General features: G+C 35.4%; 1 protein-coding gene across 1 annotated transcript in view; it reads left to right on the top strand.

Annotated features, from left to right (window-relative positions):
• Window positions 1-20,347, top strand: part of SREK1IP1 (SREK1 interacting protein 1) — a 47,155-nt gene extending 26,808 nt beyond the window's left edge. Inside the window, exons 4-5 of the mRNA XM_003899726.5 lie at window positions 13,852-13,924; window positions 17,500-20,347. Of these exons, the coding sequence (XP_003899775.1) occupies window positions 13,852-13,924; window positions 17,500-17,686 (260 nt within the window). The 3' untranslated portion in view covers window positions 17,687-20,347. The remainder of the gene's footprint in view (window positions 1-13,851; window positions 13,925-17,499) is intronic.
• Window positions 20,348-21,533: the final 1,186 nt, after the last annotated feature.

The following is a 21,533-nucleotide window of genomic DNA, read 5'->3' as shown; positions in this document are numbered from 1 at the left end:
TTTTTCCCCATCACATTAGGATATGTGTCAAATGGCTGAAAAAGCATGATTTAAGATTTGGTTTCTAGTCCTATTTGGCAATTTGTTTTAGCACATGACTTTCACCAAGTCACTTAACCATCCTGAGGCTCGGCTGCCTTGTGGGATAACACAAAATATTGGATTGTCAAATGATGCTCAGGCAGATCAGCGATGTTAGCCAGTATCAAGCTTCACTAATAATTTCAAGTATACAAGTGATCATGAGGCATAGGCAAAGCAGAGAGTTCTGGGCATGTCAGTACAGCTCCCCAGGTGTTTCCTTCCTACTTCAGAACCCACTCTGATCAATGTTAACAAGAAGTTTCTTTATTACTTCTACCAAAGAAAGTTGATTTGGTCATGAAACATACTCATTTTATGCTTGGGTAGTTACATTTTCCAGGGAACTACACCCCATAAATCCATAGATTCCAGGTTTGTTTACTATCAGCAATCTCAGTTACATCCCACTAAAAGGATGTAAATAATAATTATATAAATAAGGATTCTGTGGCTAACAGATATCATTTATTTTTTTTCCAGGAGATCTCTTGTTAGTGTGTTTCAGAGAGATTTCTCCAGGTCACTCTCTGTCTTTCCTGGGTATATCCTCCTCTCTCCCTAGAGAGAGAGTGAATTGCAGACCTATTATTTAATCCTTTCTTTCCCACGTTATGTATAAAATAGCTCATCTGTGCAGTGGGGTTTTTAGGAATAAAATGTGATGCCATAAATTAAACTACTTTGTAAACTACAAAATGCAATATGGTAAATATCACTCTGAAATAAAATATAACTTATTTTAATATAATCTTAGACAAGGAATGAGAGTTATAAATTTTAAATTCATTTTAGTTTAGATTATCAATGAACATTAAACAATAAACTTTGTTTTTAATATCAAGCTTTCCATATTATGTCCAGTTAAGTGAAGAAGTCAAATGTAAGGTGCTAGAACAAGCTGAAAACGAAAAAGAGGCAGAGAATCCCAAAGAGGGCAAACAAGAATCATATTATATATGAGTATGTACATCTTCAGGGTAAAGATAGGTGATTGAATACACACAGTTTTGTTCTCTACTGAAATATCACTAAAATGACAGATGTAGAAAAAAATTTAAAGACATAAACTCACAAGGGCAAAGAAAATGAGTTAGGAGGGAATAGCAGTAAAATTTTGGAAACTGAAAAGCAGATGGGTGATAACTGATTACACTCTTGAAAAAGCCAAATTCTTTAGCAGTGTGGAAAGCTGTGAAGTAACCCGATATATATTCTAAAATCCCCTAAAGACTGATAAATAGTATCCTTGGGTGTCTCTGGCTGAATATAAGGCTAAAAACAGGAGGATTGGTTTCAAGTCTGCAGGAGTTAAACCCTCAGTCCCCTTCCCCTGTGAAGTCAGATGACTTCATCACCGCAGCAGACTACTGGAGGTTTATTTTCTAGACAGGGTAAAACGTAAGTTCTTTAGACTGGGACACACTAACATAGCTGAAAACAGGGAGGAAGTTAAAGGCTGAGAACTTTCCAGCCCTCTTCACCTATTTGGTTCCCAGACATATATCACAATTAGTCTAGGAAATACTTCACTCAAATGAGTCCCAGAAAGAAAATGTCTAAGAACTGAATGACATTAGTTTTACAATTGAAAAGGTTCCACAAGTACCAAATACAGAGCTAAAAATAGACCCACACAAAAGCACACCATTATAAAACTTCATATCACAGGGAACAAGGAAAATATAATCCAGGCTTCCAGGATCAGGGATTAAACAAGTCATCAGTCAAAGATCAGGAGTCGGAATAACTTTCCACTTCTTTGAAGCAGTCCTGAAAGCTAATAGATGTGGGGAATGCCTTCACATTTTGGAAGGGAAGTTATATCCAAGTCAGAATAATATTCTCAACCAAATTATTAGCCAAGTGTGAAAACAGAATAAAGTTGTTTTCAGATATCTTCATTTTAGGTTGATTTTTATATATGGCATGAGGTGAGGGTACAGTTTTATTCTTTTGTGTGTGCATATACACTTGACCCAAGACCATTTGCTACAGACATCATTTTCCCATTGTGTGTTCTTAACACCCCTCTTGGTCAGTTCATCATATATGCATGCGCTTATTCCTGGACTTCCTCTTCTGTTCCATTGGTCTGTGTGTCTGTCTTTATGTCAGTACAATACTATTTTAATTACTATAGCTGTGTAATATATTTTGAAATCAAGGAGTGTGATGCTTACAGCTTTGTTCTTCTTAAGATTGCTTTGGCTATATGGGGTCTTTTGTGGTTCCGTATACAGTTTTGGATTATGTTTTATATTTCTGTCAAAAGAGCCATTGGGATTTTGGTAGGAATTCCATTGAATCCATAGATTGCTTTAGATAATGCAGGCATTTTAACAATATTTTTTCAGTCCATGAACACAGATATTGTCAAATGCTCTTTCTGCATCTACTGAAATATTCATTTGATTTTTAGCCTTCCTTTTCTTAATGTGGTGTTTCACATTTCTTGATTTGCATATATTGAGCCATCCTTGTATCCCATAGATGAATCCCAACTGATCATAGTGGATGATCCTTTTAATGTGCCGCTGAGTTTGGTTTGCTAGAATTTTGTTGAAGATTGTTGCATATATGTTCATCAGCTGTATTGGTCTGTAATTTTATTTTCTTAAGGTACCTGTGTCTGGCTTTGGTATCAGGGTAATGCCAGCCTTGTAAAATAAGTCTGGAAGTGATCTCTTCTCTCCAGTTCTTTAGAAGTGCTTTAGAGGAATTGGCTTAATTGCTCTTTAAATGTTTGGTAGGCTTCACCAGCAAAGCCATCTAGTCCTGGGCTTTTCTCTGTTGGGAGGATTACTGACCCAATCTCCTTACTTGTTACTGGTCTGTTCCTATTTTTGATTTCTTCATGATTCACTCCTGATACATTTTATGTTTCAAGGAATGTATTCTTGTAAGTTATCCAATTTGTTGGCATATAAATGTTCCTTGTATTCTCTTATATAGTTATATATTTATATAACACCCCTTTATATTTCTGTGACATCACTTATACTCTTTTTTCAGTTCTAATTTTGACCCTCTGTTTTTTTTTTCAGTTAGTCTAGTTAAAGATATGTCAATTTTATCTTTTTATTAAAAAGCTCTTAGTTTCTTTGAGCTTTTCTGTTGTTTTTCAAGTCTCTATTTCATTTATTGTGGGTTTTTTTGTTGTTGTTCTAGTTTCTTAAAGGTATAATGTTTGGTTGTGTTTTTTTGAGATCCTTCTTTTTTTTTTTTTTTTTTTTGACAGTATGAACCACCTCACTTGGCCCTCTTCTTTCTTAATAAAGTCGTTTATCATATAAATTTCCCTTTTAGTACTGCTTTTGCTGAATCCCATAAATTGTGGTATGTTGTAATTTCATTTATCTCAAGATTGTTTTTTAATTTCTCTTTTGATTTCTTCTTTGACCCAATGGTTGGTCAGGTGTGTGTGGTTTAATTTCTACATTTTTGTGAATTTTCCAGTTTTTCTTTCATTACTGATTTACATTTTCATACCATTGTGGTCAGAAAAGATACTCAATATGATTCCAGTCTTCTTAAATTTGTGAAGACTTATTTTGTCGCCTAACATGCTCTGTTCTGGAGAATGTTCTATGTGCTTGAAAAGAATGTATTCTGCTGGTGTTGGATAGCATATTCTGTATATTTTGTTTTCATTAGAACCAGTTTCTCTATAAAACCTAGAAAGTAAATTCCTTATCCATCATTGCTAAGTGGAAGAGGAAATTATTCCCATAGCTACTGTTTTATTTCCTTAGTTCCTCATAACTTTTTTGGGACATGTTTGCAGTAGTTAGTCTGAAATTATCATAACTCCAAAAAAAAAAAAAAAAAAGAGAGCGACAGCTATTAAAAGGATAGCTAAAGTGACAATTTTAATGTCAGACCAAATAGATTTCAAAGCAAAGAATACCAGCAATAAAGAGGTTTTTTCCTAATTATAAAAGGGTCATTTGATCAACAGAACATAAAAATTCTAAGTATGGGCCTGGCATGGTGGCTCACGCCTGTAATCCCAGCACTTTGGGAGGCCGAGGTGGGCGGATCACCTGAGGTCAAGAGTTCGAGACCAGCCTGGTCAGCATGGCGAAACCCCGTCTCTACTAAAAATACAAAAAATTAGCTGGGCATGGTGGCATGTGCCTGTAATCCCAGCTACTTAGGAGGCTCAGGCAGGAGAATCACTTGAGCCGGGGAGGCAGAGGTTGCAGTGAGCCGAGGTCATGCCACTGCATTCCAGTCTGAGCAACAGAGTGAGATTCCATCTCAAAAAATATATATATATATGTATATTTTCTAACTGTTTATGCACCTAATAACAAATATCTGAAACAAATCCTGGTATAACCATAAATAAAAATTCTTATGGATAGACAAATTTGCAATTATAGCCATAGATCTCAACACCTTTCTCATTGACTAATGGCACAAGTAGACAGTAAATCTGTGAGGACATGGAAGACTTGAGTAACACTATGGACCAACTTGACCCATTTAACATTTATGCAACACCTCACCCAACAACAGCAAAATACACTTTTTTGTTGTTGTTTTTGTTTGTTTTGTTTTGTTTTTAAGTGCACCTATCAAGATAGACCTGATACTGGGCCATAGCAGAAAGCTACTTAGAAAATTCCCAAGTGTTTATAATTTAACATAATTGCAAATAGTCTATTGGGTCAACAAAAAAAAAAGAGCAAAAGAGAATTAGAAGGTAATTTTAACTGAATGAAAATAAAAACACATTTGTGGTATGCCTCCAAAGAAGTACTTAGAGACAAGCTTATACCTGTATTAGAAAAAAAGAAGAAATGTCTCAAATCTATGACTTCAACTTCCACCTTAACAAACGAGAAAAAAGAACAAATTAAACCCACAGTAAGCAGAAGAAAGGAAATAATGAAGATCAGAGGTAAAACAATGAAATGGAAAACAAAACTACAGAAAATCAACAAAACCAAAAACTGGTTATTTGAGAAGGTCCATAAACTGAAAAATCACTATCCAAACTAATGAGATTTTAAAAAGAGAAAAGGCATATATAACTGATAACCAGAAATGCGAGAATTGATAACACTACAGATCATATGGATATAAAAGGGAGAAGAGAATATTTTAAAGAACTTTATGCCAATAAATTGGATAACTTAGATAAAATGGACAAATTACTTGAAAGATACAAACCAGCAAAAGTTTGAAGAAGAAATCTAAAATATGAAGAGTACCCCTGCATCTCTTAAGTTAAATGTTTAGTTTAAAAACTTCAGGCCAGGCGCGGTGGCTCACGCCTGTAATCCCAGCACTTTGGGAGGCTGAGACGGGTGCATCACGAGGTCAGGAGATCGAGACCATCCTGGCTAACACGGTGAAACCCCGTCTCTACTAAAAAAATACAAAAAACTAGCCGGGCAAAGTGGCGGGCGCCTGTAGTCCGGAGCTACTCAGGAGGCTGAGGCAGGAGAATGGCATAAACCCGGGAGGCGGAGCTTGCAGTGAGCCAAGATCCGACCACTGCACCCCAGCCTAGGCGACAGAGCGAGACTCCGTCTCAAAAATAAATAAATAAAAATAAAAACTTCAACAAACTTCATGCCCAGTGGCTTCTCTTACAAGAAAACATTTAAAGGAGAAATAATAGAATTTGTACACAAAATCTTTTTAAAAATTGAAGGGAGGAGAGTATTTCTCAACTCAATTTATGAGACCAGCATTACCCTGATAACAAAACCAGATTAAGATATTACAAAAAAAGAAAGTTAGAGACTTATTAATACAGATGCAAAAATTCTTAAGAGAATTTTAGCAAATTGAATCTAGCAGTGTATAAAAAGTATATCATGACTAAGTTGGTTTTATTTCAGGAATACATTTGTTTTATATTCAGAAGTCAGTGTAATTCATGATATTTAAGAGACTAAAAACAACCTATATTATTGTCACAATATTTTAAGAAAAATTATTCAGCAAGTCCATCATATACTTCTGATAAAAAAATTCTGAGCCAATTAGAAATAGAAGAGAACTTCATTAACTTCATACAAAATCTATAAAAAACCAAAATGTTACATCATACTTAATCATAAAAGACTGAAGTCTTTCCATAACATAAGAAACAAGGCAAATATGTCCACTCATACCACTTCTACTCAACATTCTGCTGGAGATTCTAGCCACTGCAGTATGGTATGAAAAATAAATCAAAAGTATCCAGATTTCAGGAAAGAGTTTAAAACTGTCTTTTTTTGCAGATGAATGATCATCTATGTAGAAGTACCTACTAAATCTATCAAAAAAGCTTCTAGAATTAATAACTGAGTTTAGCAAAGTTGCAAGACACAAGATCAGTTAGCAGAAATCAGTTATATTTCTGTACACTGGCAGTGAACAATCAGAAGTTAAAATTTTACAGATATCTTTTACAATAGCATAAAAAATGAAATACTAAGAATGTAAATCTGACAAAAGATATGCAAGACTGAAATATATTTTACAAAATATTGTTGAGGGAAGTTAAAGAAAGAAATAAAGATATGCTATATTCATTGAGTGGAAGTTTCAATTTTAAAATAAATGTCACTTCTCCCCAGGCAGATTTATAAATTCAAAGCAATCACAATCAAAATTCCAGCAGGCCATTTGAGAAACTGACAAGCCAAGCAAGACCTTATCTCTAAAAATAAAAATAAAAAAAATTGACAAGCCGATTGGAAATGTAAAGAACCTAGAAAAGCCAAAACACTTTCAAAAGGATTAGTAAAATTGAAAAATTAACACAACCTAATTTCAAGATTTTTTGTAAAGCCACAGGCAATCATGAAAGTGTAGTATCGATGTAAAGATAGATCAATGGAACAGAATAGACCCATACATATGTGTAATTGATTTTTTAATCGAAATTTTTATTTTGAGAATATTGTAGATTAACATGTAACTGTAAGAAATCACACAGAGACCCCTTTTGTCCCTTCCCTGGTTTCCCTCAATGGTAACGTCTTCGAAAACTCAGTTTCAAAGCAGGATAATGTCTTTAATACAGTCTACACAGAACATTTCCATCACCACCACGACCATTCATACTGTCTTTTGATAGCTATATCCACTTCTCTGTTGCCCTCACCACCTTCCTAAGCCCTTTAAACCAAAACTTTGCTCTCTGTTTTTATAATATTGTCATTTCAATAATGTTTTGTAAATAGAATCTTACAGTATATAATCCTTTCTGATGGGCTTTTTTCACTAATTATAATTCTCTACAGACTGACTTAGGTTGTTGCATGTATCAATAGTTCGTTATTTTTTATTTCTGAATAGTAGTGTGTGTTATGGATATACTACAGTTTGTTTAAGTGTTTATCCACTGGATTGTCAGTTTGGGGTTATTATTAATAAAACTGCTATAAACAGGATTTGGGTGAACATAAGTCTTTATTTCTATGAGACATATGCCCCAGAGTAAAATTGCCGGGTTGTTATGGTAGTTGTATGTTTTGTTTCCTAATAAACTGTCAAACTCTACAGTGGCTGCACCATTTTACGTCCCTACGAGAAACATATGAGTGACCAGCATTTGGCTTTGTCACCAGCATTTTTGTGCTTAGCATTCTAACACATGTGTAGTTATAGCCCATTGTGGTTTTATTTACATTTTCCTAATGCCTAATAATGTTATGCATCTTTTCATTACTGTTGAATGTTGAGTTCTGAACATATATAGATATATCTGTGTGTGTGTATATATATATGTGGGTACATGTGTGTATTTTGTATGTTCTTTATACATGTTGATATTCTTTATACCATTCTAGACACTAGTACTTTCTCAGATACCTGTTTTGAAAGCATTTACTCCTAGTATGGCATTTGTCTTTTTTATCCTCTAACCAGGTCTTTCACAAAGCAGTAGTTTTTAATTTTGATGAAGTCTAGTTTATCAATTTTTCCTTTTATAGACTATACTTTTGGTGTCAAATATAAGAACTCTTTGCCTATGCATAGATCTGAAAAATGCTCATATATTTTTTTCTAAAAGTTTTGTGGTTTTAATTTTACATTTAAGTCCATGATAAATTTTGAGTTGATTTTTATGTAAGCAGTGAGGCTTGATTTTGCCTATGGTTGTTCAGTTGTTCCAACACTATTTCTTAAAAAGGCTGTCTTTCCTGCATTAAATTGCTTTGCTTTTTTTTCCTCCCGCCAAAAAAAATCGGTTGGTTCTATTTGTGTGTGCTTGTTTCTGGATTCTCTGTGCTGTTTTGTTGATCGATGTGTCTTTGCCTCCGCTAATACCACATAAGCTTTATTAATATAGCTAAAAAGTAGTCTTGAATGAGGATACTAATTCTTTCCACTTTATTCTTCATCAGAATTGTTCAAGCTATTTTAGTTCCTTTTCATGTCCGTAAAAATTTTAAACTCATGTCTATATTTACAGAAAGCTTTGCTAGGATTTTGAACAGGAATTGCATTAAATGTGTATATCAGTTTGGGGAGAATGGACGTCATTACTTCGTTGAGTCTTCTGATCCATGAACATGATGTGTCTCTTTGTTTATTTAAAACTTCTTGGATTTCTTTAATCAGCACTGTGTAGTTTTCAGCATATAAGGCCTATACACTTTTTATATACTTTTTTTGGAAAATTATAAATGATACTGTAACTTTAATTTTGTTCTCTGCATGTTCGTTGCTAATAAAAATGAATTGATTTTTGTTTGTTTATTTTTTCTTCTTGCTGAACTCACTAATTCTAGATTTTTTTAGACTCCTTGGGAATATCAGTGTAAATTGTCATGTCATTTGCAAATAGGAACCTGAGCTGATAGAGTGTTTTGTCATTTCCAAGTATTTCATGTAATTGAAATAGGTGAGCTTCAAAAATCATATTATTCATTCTGCTTAAATAGTATAGAATCTCTCCCAGCATTTCATCACTTGCATTGTTTTAGTACTTCTGTCATAATGGAGAGAAGTTTTTCAGGACAAATGGCATTGATCAGTTTTCTAAAAAGCTGTTGGCATAACTGACAAAATCCTGGATACTAGAAATAGAGATAAGTAACCTATAGTACTTATTTGTACAATTTCTGAGTCTCCAGATGTACATTGTCATTGGATGTGATTTTTTTAAAAATGCCTTATTTCCCCCATCCTGTTTTTCTTCACTTTGCCTTTAATTATTTTTTCCAACTTAGTATGCCAACCATTGACACCTTAGCTGATAGCACTCAGGAAAGAGGTGGCCAGCGCCACCTCCAGAAAGGAAGAGAGATAACTGAGAGCTGGAAGACGTTAAAAATAGTTCTTGGAATTTCAAGACTGCTTTCCTCCGTAATACATTTTATCTTTGGTCTGGCCATTTTTTTTTCCTTTTCTTAATTACATTTTTAGTTCTCTAAACTACATACTTCCCACTGGTTGTCTTTAATAACTCACATTTTTTATATCTTCAGGACATCATCAACGTATTGTCTTAGCAAAATGCCCTTTTGAGACTCCTGTCATTTGGCTCTCCTGCTTCTTCCCATTTTTATTGTCTTCATATATCTACTGCAGGCCATTCCTCACAATTATTTGAAGACTCCTTTCTTTTTTTTTTTTTGAGACAAGGTCCCACTCTGTTGTCTAGGCTGGAGTGTAGTAACGCAATCGTGGCTTCGTGAATCACTGCAGCCTCAAACTCCTGGGCCCAAGCAATCGTCCGCCTCAGCCTCCAGTGTAGCTGAGACTACAGGCATATGCCACCATGCCTGCTAATTTTTTTTTCTTTTATAAAGACATGGTGTCACTATGTTGACCAGGCTGGTTTCTAACTCTGGGTCTCACGCAATCCTCCACCCTCAAACTCTCAATTGTCTTATTTTTTCATCTCAAGTCCTCTCATTGTTCTTAGAGACTTTCTTAGATGACCTGTGAATGACCTGCCAACACCCTAGCTCATCTTCTGGACCTTATCATTGAAAATGATCTTTTCTGTCTCTTCACCTCAGCCACACATTTCCATGATTGTACCCTGGACCTTGTTCTCAGCCTCCAAAATTAATGTCATACACTCTACGCTTTTTACGCCAAGTTCTTATCTTTCCAGTTTATTTAATGTAAAGACCCTCAGGCTATTGACCCACCACTTTCATTCAGTTAGTCTTCCCCTTATCTAGCTTAGATTCCATCATACATTATCATAATTATTCTTTTGCAAATATCAGTAACTGCCTTACTCATTTCTTTATCTTTTACCCTTATCTAGCAAGACCTCAAATATGGATGGACCTCTCTTTGCCTTCTCCATGCTGATCCCCTTACAGCAGTGCAAAGGTAAAGAGGCAGACTCGTGTTTTTATAAATTCATGATCCCTAATCTCAGCTTGCATTTATTTTTGCAAGTTCACTCCTCATACTTATTTTGTACCTTTCCCCCAGTCTTCAGACTTCCCACTTCTCCCTTCCGCCTTCGGCTAATGACTCCCTCTTTCATTGACAAAATAGAAGACACCAGATGAGAGCATCTTAGCTTCCAATTACTTAATCCACAAATTTGCATATATATCCATCTTTCTTTTCTTTCCTTCAGTTAAAATGGAAGGACTGTCCCTCCTTTCAAAGGCATGTCCTACCATAATTGCTATGAATCTTTTTCTTCAAGAATTTTATTTCTTCAGTTATCCCCTCTCTACATCATCATTTCAATCAGCATCAATTTTTTTCTTGTTTTTCCCCCCTTCTTCCCTAGATCCTTTGCATACCTCTAGCTAACATCCCATTTCTCTGCCGCTTTCTAGCTAAACTTCTCAGAAAAGTTATTTATTCTTACTTTCTCTACCTTTTTATTTCCATTTGTTTTTCAGTCCACTTGTCAAGGACTTTAATTACTTTTTGCCAAATCTATTTGACATTTTTCTATCCACATTCTACTTGGCCTTTAGGTACTATCTGATAGGTGGCCCCTCTCTTCTTTAACGTTCCTACTTCTTGGTTCTGGTATTCTTCCAACCCTGTGGCCCTTCTTTGTCAATCTTTTTGATAGCTCTTCTTCCTGCTCTTCTCAGCCCGTAAATGTTGGAGTTCCTCAAGATGCAGATGATCTTCCTGGGCTTTACTCCCTGTATTTTTTTCTCATCATTCTCTAACTAAATAATTTTATTTATTCCCCATAGTTTTAAATACTATCTGTAAGCTGATCAGTGTGTGTGTTCAGACTAATCTCTAAACTTCAGAATCACATACCAAACTGCCTACTTCAGTTACCTACTTGGATGTCAAACAAGTCTTTTAGATCTCATATGTCTACAATTGAAGTCTCCACTCCCCACCCACAATTGTCCTCCAGTCTCCTACCCACTTCCCACCAATCCACATTTTAATCAATGGCACTGCTAAAATCCTGGTGGTCATCCTTGATTCCTTTCGTTCCATCGTCCTTCTCACACACATACCACCAACTCCACTGCCTTTATTCAGGGCACCACTGTCTCTGGCCTGCATTACTCCAGTTACTTTATTATTCCCCTGACTTTTCCCTTTAGCCCTTTCCAATTCATTTAACATGTTAAGACTGCCGATCACACAGTCCATCTCACTTAGAATGTAAAATCCTTACTGCTGCCTTCATGGTCTTGAATAAGCAAGTTCCTGCTTACCTCTCTGGCCTCTCATTTCAAGGTACTCTACATGTATTTATGATTTATTGTTCATCTGTTCTCATTCGTGTTCATTCTTATTCATAGTTGCCCCTCCCCTTCTATCTGCAACAACCTCTTATTAGTTTCTAGAATGCACCAAACTCTTTTTGCCTTGGAGCTTTGGCACCGATTTCCTCTTCCTGACGTGCACTATCCTTGCTCTTCACTTATAGTGCTATCTTTGCCTGTTCATTTTCTTTCTCACCACTTAACTGTAAGTTCCCTGTGGGCAAGGATCATGCACAGCAAAGACCCAGTACATAGCACAGTGCCTGACACATAAGCATTTAGTAAATATTTGTTGAATAAAGTGTGGTCAATAAAAATCTCCTAGGATTTTATGAGACAAACTGATCTCTATTCTCTACCTTGCCAAATAACCCCAAGTCTTCCTGGCTACTAAAAGGAGATCCTAACAGCAAAACTTTAATTCTCTTATTTATACATTTTTTCTGAAACCTATAAAGTCTCTACCTTGAACGTACATTGCTTTCATAATTAGAAAATATATAGATTTGGAATATATACATATATATACACAGATATTTTAAAATGTTTACAGCCCGGCGTGGTAGCTCAAGCCTGTAATCCTAGCACTTTGGGAGGCCAAGGCGGGTGGATCATGAGGTCAGGAGATCAAGACCATCCTGGCTAATATGGTGAAAACCCTGTCTCTACTAAAAATACATAAAATTAGCTGGGCCTGGTGGTGGTTGCCTGTAGTCCCAGCTACTCAGGAGGCTGAGGCAGGAGAATGGCATGAACTCGGGAGTTGGAACTTGCAGTGAGCTGAGGTCATGCCACTGCACTCCAGCCTGGGTGACAGAGCCAGATTCTGTCTCAAAAAAAAAAAAAAAAAGAAGAATAGCTCCAAACTCTTAGTTTTTTATAGTCTTTTTTCTTTAGAGAGCTCTTTTGGGAAATAATCTTTCTTGTAGAAAAGCTATTTCTTGAATTTTACTTTAATATTCTTTTATTAAAGTAAAATTGAATGTATTGCTGTTTTTTGTTTTTGTTTTGTTTTGTTTTGTTTTTTTGAGACTAAGTCTCACTCTGTTGCCCAAGTTGGACTGCAGTGGCTTAGTCTCGGCTGACTGCAACCTCTGCCTCCCGGGTTCAAGCAATTCTCCTGCCTTAGCCTCCTGAGTAGCTGGGATTATAGGCTCCTGCCACCACACCTGGCTAATTTTTTATATTTTTAGTAGAAGTGGGGTTTCATCATGTTGTCCAGCCTAGTCTTGAACTTCTGACCTCGTGATCCGCCCACCTCGCCTCCCAAAGTGCTGGGATTACAGGCGTGAGCCACTGCGCCCGGCCTGTTCTTTCTTTAAATAAACGTAAACAAGCTCTGTCACCCAGAAATACTTCTTATATGTAAAAGATTTCTATTGCTTATTGTTTCTAACAATGAAAGTAGAAATTGATAAATTATGGCTCATGGGAACACTATTCTGTGTTTAATAATGATATTGATATATGTTTAATGACAAAGGTAAATATCTGCTATGTTAAGTGAAAAAAATAAGCTGCAAAATATATGTGACAGTACGTTTTTCAAAGGCAAAAAAATACTTGGAACTTACGTGCAACTATGTGTATATGAGTAAATGTGTGTGTATGAGTAAATGTGTGTGTATGAGTAAATGTGTGTGTGTTTGGTTTTGTAAAAAGAATGCCTAGAAGAATAGACACCGAATAGTGTATTTAAAAAACAAGTTAGAGAATAATATGTATTGCATGATCCTAATTTTGTTGCAGAAGAAAGTTTTAAAACTGTGCACTGTTGTACTGTTCTGCTTTTTGAGGCCCAAATGGTGCCCATCAAACCACTGGCATTGACGTCCTATGGGAATTAGAGGTGGGGTACTTGCATTTTTTTGCTTGATGGACTTAGTATTTGAAATGTTTATAAAAAGCATTTAATACTTTTATGAGTTTTTTAATGGATAAAGATAATTAAGAAAGGGGAAAATTATTACAAAAGAAGTACAATATCCTAACCAGTGAAATTCACCAACAGCTAAAACTTTAACGTATTTACATGCCATATTAATATATAGACTCATGATGACTGGATTTTTTTCTTCTCACCTCCCAGGAATAAATGAAGAAGAGGAAAAGAAAAAAGAAAAAAGCAAAGAAAAAATCAAATTGAAAAAAAAAAGGAAAAGGTATTTTTTAACAGCATTTTAAAAAGCAAAGCAGGCCTATGAGTCTAGGATGGATTATAAAATTTTATTTTTTACGTATAATACAGTTAATTTAATATTTTTTCTTCAACAACTAAGCTTTTCATTGAGCTTAAGTTTAAACTCTTTATATTTTGTCTTCATATACATGAAGTTGACAGAAATATTTGTATTCTTGTAATATTACCATGGCTAATAAATTAACTTATTAATAGAATTTAATAGAACTTGTCATGCTGTCCAGGTGCGATGGCTCATGCCTATAATCCCAGCACTTTGAGAGGTAAAGGCAGGAGAATGGCTTGAGCCCAGGAGTTTGAGACAGGCTTGGGCAACATAGTGAGACCTCATCTCTGCAAAAGGAAAAAAAAAATCCAAGTGTGGTGGCATGTACCTGTGTTCCCAGCTACATGGAAGGCCGAGATGGAAGGATTGCTTGAGCCCAGGAGATGTGATCACACCGCTAAACTCCAGCCTGGGCAACACAGCAAGACCCTGTCTGCCGCCCGCACCCCACGACAAAAAAATATATATATATTTTTATATGTATTATATATATATAGTTTTATATATTATATATATATAAAATTATATATATGCACATATGCACCTACATACACACACATTTGTATTTATATTTACATATATTTAGCATGACAAGTTCATATATATATATATGTGTGTGTGTGTGTGTGTATATGAATGATGGCTGCTGAGGGTTGTGAAAGACCTGAAGGAATCACTGGCATCATAACTTCCTTCCAGTCTTCAGCCACCTGTGCATTTTTACTATTAACTCTTTTAAAAACTAACTGGTTAAAGAAATTATTGAAAGTAGTAAGTGGCCATTTCTCTTGTTAATCAGTGCAGTTTCATTCATACTAGCATAAATTTGCACATACAGGCATTTTTTAAAAGCAATTAACCATAATTCTAGTTTAGACCCAGTTCTCATACAGAATAGGTTCTAGAAACCAGGGGCTGCCACTTCGTAGTTTTTATAGAGCATTTAATACATGTATTTTAATATTTCAGGTGTCTTATAAATTGGAAAAGTAGCTCACTTTCAAGTGTTAGGAGTTAACTAATAATCTTTAATATAAAAACAAATAGGAATGTAGAGCTCAGGGTTTTCTGTTCATGTATTATTAACTCATGTGTTGCAGCACAGCAAGATGGATTGCTTATAGGAAATGAGATTATCTAATAGTCTTCCAAATTCTAATACAGATAGTTCCCAATTTTTGTGGTTCGATATGATCTTTCAACTTTATGATAGTGCAGTAGAAATGTACTTCAGGTACCCATAGAGCCATTCTATTTTTCACTTTCAGGACAGTATTCAATAAATTACATGAGATATTCAACGCTTTATTATAAAAATAGGCTTTGTGTTAGATGATTTTGCCCAACTAGAGGCTAATGTAAGTGTTCTGAGAATGTTTAAGGGCGGCCAGGTTAAGCTATGATGTTCAGTAGGGTAGGTGTATTTTGTGTATTTTCAGCTGCAGATAGATTTATCAGGGCGTAACCCCGTCGTAAGTTGAGATACATCTGTATATTTCTTTTCTTTTTCTTTTTTTTTGAAACGGAGTCTTGCTCTGTCGCCCAGGCTGGAGTCCAGTGGCGCGATCTCAGCTCACTGCAAGCTCTGCCTCCCGGGTTCATGCCGTTCTTCTGCCTCAGCCTCCCGAATAGCTGGGACCACCGGCACCCGCCACCATGCCTGGCTAATTTTTTTGTATTTTTAGTAGAGACGAGGTTTCACCGTGTTAGCCAGGATGGTCTCAATCTCCTGACCTTGTGATCCACCTGCCTTGGCGTCCCAAATATTTCTTTTATAGTAACAGATTATTTATTTGGGCCTGTTTACCTTGAGCATCACAAACCTGAAATTAAACTAACTTTTCTGTGCACATTTAGCAGAGATAGTGCCACCTGAACGTGTTGCTATGCCACAGCCTAAAATTTTATCTTAAAATTGAGACTTCAGGCTAGGCATGGTGGCTCACTCCTGTAATCCCAGCACTTTGGGAGGCCAAGGCGGGTCGATCACCTGAGGTCTGGAGTTTGAGACCAGCCTGGCCAACACAGTGAAACCCCATCTCTACTAAAAATACAAAAATAAAAAAAAAATAGCTAGGCATGGTGGTGTTGGTGCCTGTAATCCCAGCTACTTGGGAGGCTGAGGCAGAAGGATCGCTTGAACTCGGGGGCGTGGAGGCTGCAGTGAGCTGAGATCACGCTATTACACTCCAGCCTGTGCAACAAGAGTGAAACTCTGTCTCAAAAAAAAAAAAAACAAAACTCTGGGACCAAAAAGCTAAAGAAAAAAGTGCAGGCAGGGAAGAAGCTTTAGTCAGAATCCAGAGGTCAAGTCAAGCAGGGTCTTTAAAACAGGAAAGTAGACAAGATTCGAGAATAACAGAACTGAAGAGGCAAGGGAGCAGGAGAATACGTGAGATAATAAGCTTTAACAGATGGTCGGAAGTCTGAGTAAGCAGACAAACAAGGAGGAGAAAGGAACACAACATTACAAAAATAAGGGAAAACTCGGAGTCACTAAAGGAGGAAGGCAGTCAAGGAATTCACACACTATACAGACACAAGATAGCCTTGGACCCCTGTAGTCTCCTGAATTTACATTGGCACCTCCTTTATGTCCGTCTCAGGTTTTCTTAGTTTGAGTTTTAACTCCTAATATTTAGATCACTAAACTAACTCTTCAGGTACCTTTTTTTACATTTTAAATACACTCAGTTTCTGTCTTGTCACTCATATTTTGAGTTTGAGTATAGGTAGAATGTTGCACATCTCTTTATGTAAGATCTTGAAAGACAGTGTTTTCTGTTCTTTTTCTTTTTCTTTTCCTTTTTTTTTAATATTAGAGGAAGGAATCCAACCAATTTTTCCAATTTAGTATTAAAGCAATATTTTTCAAACACATAATGATAACCCATCCTTTTTCATTTATATCTAGCATAAAAGCATCCTTTGTAACTAATGAAAATTATTTTGTAATGCAAGTATTCATTACTCTCCGTCTAGACGGACCCAGTACTTGAAAAAATCAGCAGAATTTTAATTTGCTAACTTTCAGCTTTAATTCATTCCTATGAACGCAAAATTATAGCCCTTTAAAATAGAGAATTGCAACTTTTGAGGCAGTTTTAAGAAAATATGCTAAGTTATTATATACACAAGTGAATATAATAAGGCTTGGTGAATGCCCCTTTGTTTGCATTTTAGGATTTTGAATGGTATAACTGCATGAAAAACCAAAAGTCACAGAAAAATAATTTCATCCTTACTGAATTTAAAACTCATTACTAAAATTGAGTGGAATAGAGATACTAGTTTTGTTAATTTCTGTGACCAAGCAGCACAAATTCTAAATTCAGCGTTTTAAGGGAATGCAAATATATGAAGCACATTTTAAGTTTATGTTTATACTCACTACCTTACTTCAAGAAGAATTTAAGGCAGTTCAAATCCCGCTTAAATTTATCTATCAGTCATAAATGCAATTCTCAGTCAGTGTGTATTATTATCCATAGGTCTTACTCATCCAGTTCCACTGAAGAGGACACTTCAAAACAAAAGAAACAAAAATACCAGAAGAAAGAAAAGAAAAAAGAAAAAAAGAGCAAATCAAAAAAAGGGAAACATCACAAAAAGGAAAAAAAGAAGAGAAAAAAGGAAAAGCAGTCTTCTACACCTAATTCTGAATTCTCCAGAAAGTAACTGAGACTTTGGCTTAAGCCATTAAATTTAAAAATTTGTTTTTAAAAAGTGTTTGCCCTTCTTTGGAATTTGCTATATATTGTGCTTTGCAATAAATCACAGCCTTTTCCCCATAGACATTTTTCGTATGTGGGACCATTATCCCTCTGGCAATATATTTTTAATGTGCTATGACTGCAAAGTAATAAATCAGTCTTGTTACTTGATCACCATGCCCCAAGTATAGCTATTTGTGTATACTAAACACATCGTTTTTGGTATTTGTGTCTCTGTGTGTTTGGCTAGTGTTATTACTTCATTAGTTGATTGTAAAATGGCTTTACCGCAGTCAACACGGGTCATCTACGTAGCAGCTAATGAGTATTGCTGATTCAGGTGTCCACCTTCCAGTCATGAAGCTAGGTAAGGGGTAATGTTTTGCTCTTGACACAGAAAAATTTAATAGCTTTATATACTAAAATAGAATATCTTTTAAAGATAGTGAAATTCTTCTTTTTTTTCTAAATCTCTAGGGATTTTTTTTCAATGTCATAGAAGGTGCAGCTGCTTAATGGTCTTGACTAGGACTTTTTAAATGAATGGTGTCTGCAGGAAGATGATCATGAAAATATCTCTAACGAAGTTTCACTGTTCTACGAAATGCAGAATTTCTAGTACCTGCCTCCTTTGCTTTTGTAATAATTGAAATATTTCTTTCTTATATAAAGAGATTAGTTCAGCCTGTTAGTAAGTCTGCAGAGATGATGCTGAGTTGGTCAGGATTTTTAGGATAGACTCCTGGGTTGTTTTACAAATGTGCCATATTGGCATGTCTTACAGTGATACCTCAAACACAGAAATTTTTATTTAGGAAGATAGCTAAATCTTTATTAGAACTGATTTTTATTGTATTCAGTATGTAAATTTTGTGAAGCTTGTTTCTATGAGTAATGTGGAAAATTTTATAAATGTGAGCATATATATTTATTTTGTCAGACATAATTTGTAGTTTTAAAGCAAATTTCACACTGAACTTATGTTTTCATAAATGAGCAGTTTGGGGTGTTTCTCTCTTTTCCTTTTGTGGCAACCTCAAGAGCAGTGTCAAAAAAAGAATTAAGAATTTTATTCTGTACTTTTTAAAATTTAAGAGCCAGGGAGTTGCATCATGAAAGCCTTTATATAATAATGGAAATTTTATATGGGTAAGCATTTTCAAATACATATTAGTAGATATGTTTTTTAAATTTCTATTTTCACATTGATCAGTGTTACTTTGCTTAATACTTAGGTATCCCTTATGCCCAATAAAGTAAATGCTTATGTTGTAGAAGCATCAAATATCAACCAACATCATGGCATAGCACCAAAGATTGCAAATACCTCACTATGGTGCACGTAGAAATTTTCAAATTGATCACCTACAGATGTGGCTGCAGGTGAATTCGTGATAATGAAATCAGCTAAGTATACTTAACCTCACAGGCTAGAAAGGTTTACTGATTCTTCTTTCACCCGGCACCCAATGTGGGTACCCTCAGTAAGACTCAGGGAGCCTTATAACTCCTCTTAACATATGCTTACCCATGCTTAAATTCTAGGGAAGCTGTATCCACAGCCCTCTTCTATAATAGCATTGCAGCCATGACAGCTCTTACGCTTTCAGCCTTTCCATAACCTAATTTAGTCGTTTGGGCCTCTCGAAATGCTTTTGTTTAAATAGATCAGTCAGTAACTGGGAGAAAAATACAGAGCCAACAGGTTTTTAGGGTTTTGTTTTGCCTTTGCTGCTAATTTTTTGAAAATACAGTTCTTCAATTATCAAGATTTTAAAAATCGGTTTTTAATATAAAGCTTTTTTAAAAACGAGGCTGACCCAAGTTCGGTAGTGTTTCTCCACTCCCACTGCTTGACTTGACTAGCCTTGAAAAAATAATAGTAAAATGAAATATTAAAAAATGATTAGAAGATGCTGCAAAGGCAATGACCTCATTCCATTGAGTAAGATAGTTAAAAATGATAGTAATTGTAGTGAAATAGTTAATTGAGTTATTTGTAAGTTTTATTACTGTTAATTGTAGAGATTATAAATTAGGTCATTAGGTTTCTGAACGGTGACACAATAATGATTGAGAAGAGCAAAAGTCAATCCTCATTAACTAATGTAATATGCAAATTAAAATATTTTAATGATCAGTAATTTTCCCCCCAGAAATTATCTTGGTATTCCTAAGTAAATTTCCTATAATTTTAGCATAGTTTATGAAATATCTTATTTGAATAAAAATTTATTTTTACTGAAGTAATTTTCTTCTAAAATGATATTATTGAGATTGGATATAAATCTCATGAATACATTTTAGAAGAAAATTAATGAAATTCCCTCCCAGGCAATATGTACCAGAAGGAAAACTGAATTAGCAGTAAAACAGTCTGTTCATTCTAACTACCTGTATGATCTTGAACAAAGTCACTTAGTTTCCCTGGGCCTTGATGTCTTTCATCTATAAAATGTTGTACCAGATTATCTCTGAAACCACTTCTAGTTTTAATATATATAATTATCAATATTTTAAAATTCAAGCAATATTCATTTTAATTATTATAAACAGCTAGCATTCTATAATAGTAAAGGTTGAATTTATTAATATAACAGTTAAACACGTTCAGCTTCTTCAAGCAGACAATTGATACTTGGTTCATATTCTTACAACCTAATGCATGTCATTTTCACCAGAAGCAGATGGAATTTATATTTAGGTTTGCATCTGGAACTAGATTATCTGGCACTTTATGGCCATTATTTTTGGATTGATGGACCTTCTCCCCACACAATTTCCCCTTTTATTTTTTTGCATATCATATGTTGGCTGGTATTTCTCAGAGATGTCCCTCTTTCTTCATACTTAATATACATCTCCATTTACATCTTTGGTTCTCTGAGGTCAAAACAACAATAAATGAGAAGTAAAACAACTATATGTGTTTGTATTTACAACTCTATCTAAAAGTATATAACCCTAGTTTGCCTTCAGAGTAAACTAGGCTGAAGAGTTGTTAATAATGTTGATTAAAATGCCATTGAATCCTTTCTTCAACAAATATTTATTGAGTACCTAACATGGCAAATGCTGTGCTAAGTACTGGGGATACAGAGATAAGTAAGACACATTTGCCTCCCTGAAGGACTTCACAGTGTAGTTGGTAGAAGAAACACTAGAGCATATTCCGTTATATAATTAGTGCAGTAATTGACATGAGTTTATAGAAACTCAGAGTGGTACCTAACCTAGTCTAGAGAAATTAGAAGAGGCTACCTAGAGAAAGTAGTGACTGAATTGCACTTTGATTAAGGATAAGAATGAAGGTTATGGCAGTTATTGACAGATTGGGTGCTGTGAAGAAACACCAGATGTACAACAAGCTGTGTTAGGTGTTTGTCAAGAATTACAAGCAATCTGGTGTTGCTGGTGTATCATAGGCGAGGCAGGAAGTGGTAAGAATTGAGACTACCATTTTAAGTTCTTAGGAACAAGAAGAAGGGATCGTGTGTTCCATGTTTGGGAGCTTGAACTATAATCTGTAAGCAATGAGACATCATTAAAGAGTTTTAAGGGGGGCCAGGCGCAGTGGTTCACACCTGTAATCCCAGCCCTTTGGGAGGCTGAGGTGGGCAGATCAACTGAGGTCAGGAGTTCAAGACTAGCCTGGCCAACTTGGCGAAACCCTGTCTCTACTAAAAATACAAAAATTAGCCGGACGTGGTGACAGGCGCCTGTACTCCCAGCTACTCTGGAATCTGAGGCAGGAGAATTGCTCAAACCCAGCAGGCGGAAGTTGCAGTAAGCCGAGATCACACCACTGTACT

This window comes from Papio anubis, chromosome 5 (genome assembly GCF_008728515.1).
Source record: "Papio anubis isolate 15944 chromosome 5, Panubis1.0, whole genome shotgun sequence".
Lineage (NCBI taxonomy): Eukaryota > Metazoa > Chordata > Mammalia > Primates > Cercopithecidae > Papio > Papio anubis.
This window is presented reverse-complemented; position numbering and strand designations above follow the sequence as displayed.